Source organism: Penaeus vannamei, chromosome 13, assembly GCF_042767895.1.
Source record: "Penaeus vannamei isolate JL-2024 chromosome 13, ASM4276789v1, whole genome shotgun sequence".
Lineage (NCBI taxonomy): Eukaryota > Metazoa > Arthropoda > Malacostraca > Decapoda > Penaeidae > Penaeus > Penaeus vannamei.
The window spans coordinates 38,303,900-38,306,968 of record NC_091561.1 but is presented as its reverse complement, the minus strand read 5'-3'; the positions used below and the strand labels follow the sequence as shown (position 1 = coordinate 38,306,968).

General features: G+C 51.9%; 1 protein-coding gene across 1 annotated transcript in view; it reads right to left on the bottom strand.

Annotated features, from left to right (window-relative positions):
* Positions 1 to 470: 470 nt before the first annotated feature.
* LOC113813521 (facilitated trehalose transporter Tret1) overlaps positions 471 to 3,069 on the bottom strand; it is a gene marked incomplete at its 5' end in the record, with an annotated part of 5,360 nt that continues 2,761 nt past the window's right edge. Inside the window, 3 exon segments of the mRNA XM_070129224.1 lie at positions 471 to 668; positions 1,667 to 1,784; positions 2,222 to 2,929. Coding sequence (XP_069985325.1) covers positions 486 to 668; positions 1,667 to 1,784; positions 2,222 to 2,929 — 1,009 coding nt within the window.

The window sequence follows — 3,069 nt, the reverse complement described above, 5'->3', positions numbered from 1 at the left end:
CCCCACTCCATCCCACTCCATCCCACCCCTCCCTCAACCCCTCTCACCCCACAGCCTTCCCCTTCGTCTCGATCACAGCCACGAAGCAGAAGACGACCCCCACCACCCTCCCCTCCCCCTCCCACTCACCCCAACCACCCCCAACCCCTACCCCCACTCCATCCCACTCACCCCCCAACCCCTCTCACCCCACAGCCTTCCCCTTCGTCTCGATCACAGCCACGAAGCAGAAGACAACCCCCACCACCCTCCCCTCCCCCTCCCAACCCTCCCAACCCCAACCCCACCCCACTCCTCCCCCAACCCCACCCCCACCCCCCACTCCATCCCACTCCTCCCCAACCCCTCTCACCCCACAGCCTTCCCCTTCGTCTCGATCACAGCCACGAAGCAGCAGAAGACCCCCAACACCCTCCCCTCCCCCTCCCAACCCTCCCATACCCACCACCCCAACCCACCCCACTCACCCCACCCCTCAACCCCTCTCACCCCACAGCCTTCCCCTTCGTCTCGATCACAGCCACGAAGCAGAAGACAACCCCCACCACGCTCGTCGCCCCATAGAACCAGTAAAGACCAGCCTGCGTCAGGAGCTCCATCATGGGACTGTACAGCTGGAGGACGAGGAAGGTGAGAACCGTGCCAGCTGAGATGCAGATGGAGGAGGCCTGGGTGGGGGTGGGGAGGAGGATGGGGGGGGGGGAGAGAAAGGGAAATGGATTAGATAATGGTGATAGGGGTGATGATGGTGGTGATTGATGGTGATGATAGTGGAGAGAATGGGGAAAATGATTTAAAAATTGTAATAGTGATGGTGATGATGATGGTGGTAGTGGAGAGAAGTGGAAAGGGAATAAAAAAACATAGCGATGATGGTGGTGATAAAAAGGATAATGGTAATAACTATAACAATTACAACAATGATAATGATTAATTAGACACTATTTGGTGGCAATATAGGAAGAAAAATATATGACAAGGATGAATAAGATCAGTGACATATCAAATAGGATTTCTCAAAACATTAAAAGGAAAAACGAAACAGAATTATGTAAATCAATTTATAAAGCGTAAAATGAAGGAAAATACATACAATAGGCATGATATTGATCAAAATGTATCTGGGTAGTTACAATAAAAATCAAATTAGACATGAATTGGCTGTATGCGGTGTAAATTGAATATAAATAATGAAAAGTAAAATGTAAACTGATTGATCACATTGACTACTTACGGTAATAAAAAAGTTTAAGCTAAAAATATAGTGATTAGTATGACAATGCGTGGTAATATATATATATATATATATATATATATATATATATATATATATATATATATATATATATATATATATATATATAAACGTAAATGTCAGAGAGGATTATACTATTAGCATGCCTTTATATATGTTTTTCCTGCCACCACCATCATCAACTTAATGGAAATAACCTACAAAATATCATACCCTATCACAGCCGACAATACAGCAAGGCTCATAGTACAATATATCTAACCATACCACACAGCCTTATAGCCTAGCATAGCCACCTACACAATAAAGACCTAAAGACCTAATAAAGACAATACAACAAGGCTCATAATGTAGCAAATCCAATCACACCACACAGCCTTATAGCCTAACGTAGCCACAACAAAGACTTACCTGAGCTCTGAGGTTGGTAGGGAAATACTCCGACGACAGGACATAAGGCACCGGGTGGACGCCGATGTCACAGAAGAAGAGAGAGACGCACACGCACACTGTGGGGACCCATTCAAGCCTGGAAGACGGTGGGAAGAAATTTTTGAGGTGTTGGGGTTAGTGTGGTGTCGGGTGTGGTATTTGTGGCAGTGGTGTTGTGTCTTGAGTGGGTGTAAGGAGATGGAGGGAGTGCATGGGGGGTGTGGCAGTGTTGTTGTGTATTTGAGGCAGTGTTGCTGTGTCTTGAGTGGTTTTAGAGGAGGTATTGGGGTAGTGTGGTGTCGGGTGTGGTATTTAGGGCTGTGTTGTGTCTTGAGTGGTGTAAGGAAATGGAGGGAGTGTATGGAGGGTGTGGTATCGGAATAGTGAGGTGAGGTATAGAAATATGTGTAGGTAGAGAAACGGTAGGTGGATACGGGTTTAGATGGAATGGAATTCGAGTGTAGATCAAGAGGCTTCGAGATATCTGATAATGTCTGTGTCTGTGTTGCTTTCGAGGCCCGGGGGAGCGCTCACCTGTCGAAGGAGTCGTCGCCCGGCTCGGCGCCCTCGGCCAGGTGCACGTAGGTGCCGAGGATGAGGAGGCAGGCGGCGTTGACGGCGTGCGAGCCGATGAGGCAGTTCCTGCGGCCGACGCGGTCCATGAGCAGGATGGCGGCGAGCGTCCCGCCCACCTTGAGCGCCCCCGCGATGGCCGTGATGGCGTCGGGGTCCAGCGGCGCCCCCGTCGCCTGCAGGACGCGCGCCGTGTAGATCATGAACACGAAGTTTCCGCACAGCTGCATGAGGGCGAACAGGGTGACGACGACGGCGATGCGCTTGAGCACGTCCGCCTTGAGCAGGCCCCGCCAGCCGCTCTCGCCGCCGCCCACGCGGTTCCGCCGCTCCAGGTCCGCCACCTCGGCCTCCACGTCGGCGTAGTCCCCGCGCAGCCTCCGCAGGATGACGAGCGCCTGCTGGCGGCGCCCCTTGACCACCAGGTAGGACGGCGACTCCGGCAGGAAGAAGGAGCCTACGAGGAGCAGCAGCGGCGGCAGGATGCACACGAAGGCGAGGACGTGCCACGCCAGCACGTAGCCGAGGGACACCGTGTAGAGGCCGCCCAGCACGATGCCCATGGTGGGGATGGTGGCCATGGTGCCGCGCAGGTGGGCGTCCGCCAGCTCCACCACGAAGGCGTAGCCGGCGATGGTGGTCATCCCGCCCGCGACGCCCAGGATGAACCTGAGGGGCGGCGGCGGAAGGGAGCCGGAATCCTTATTACGGGGTTTATCTCTCAGATGCATCTTATCATAAACCATTATTTAAAAAAAATATATAAATATAGATAGAGAGAGAGAGAGAAAGAGAAAAGAACAAAAACT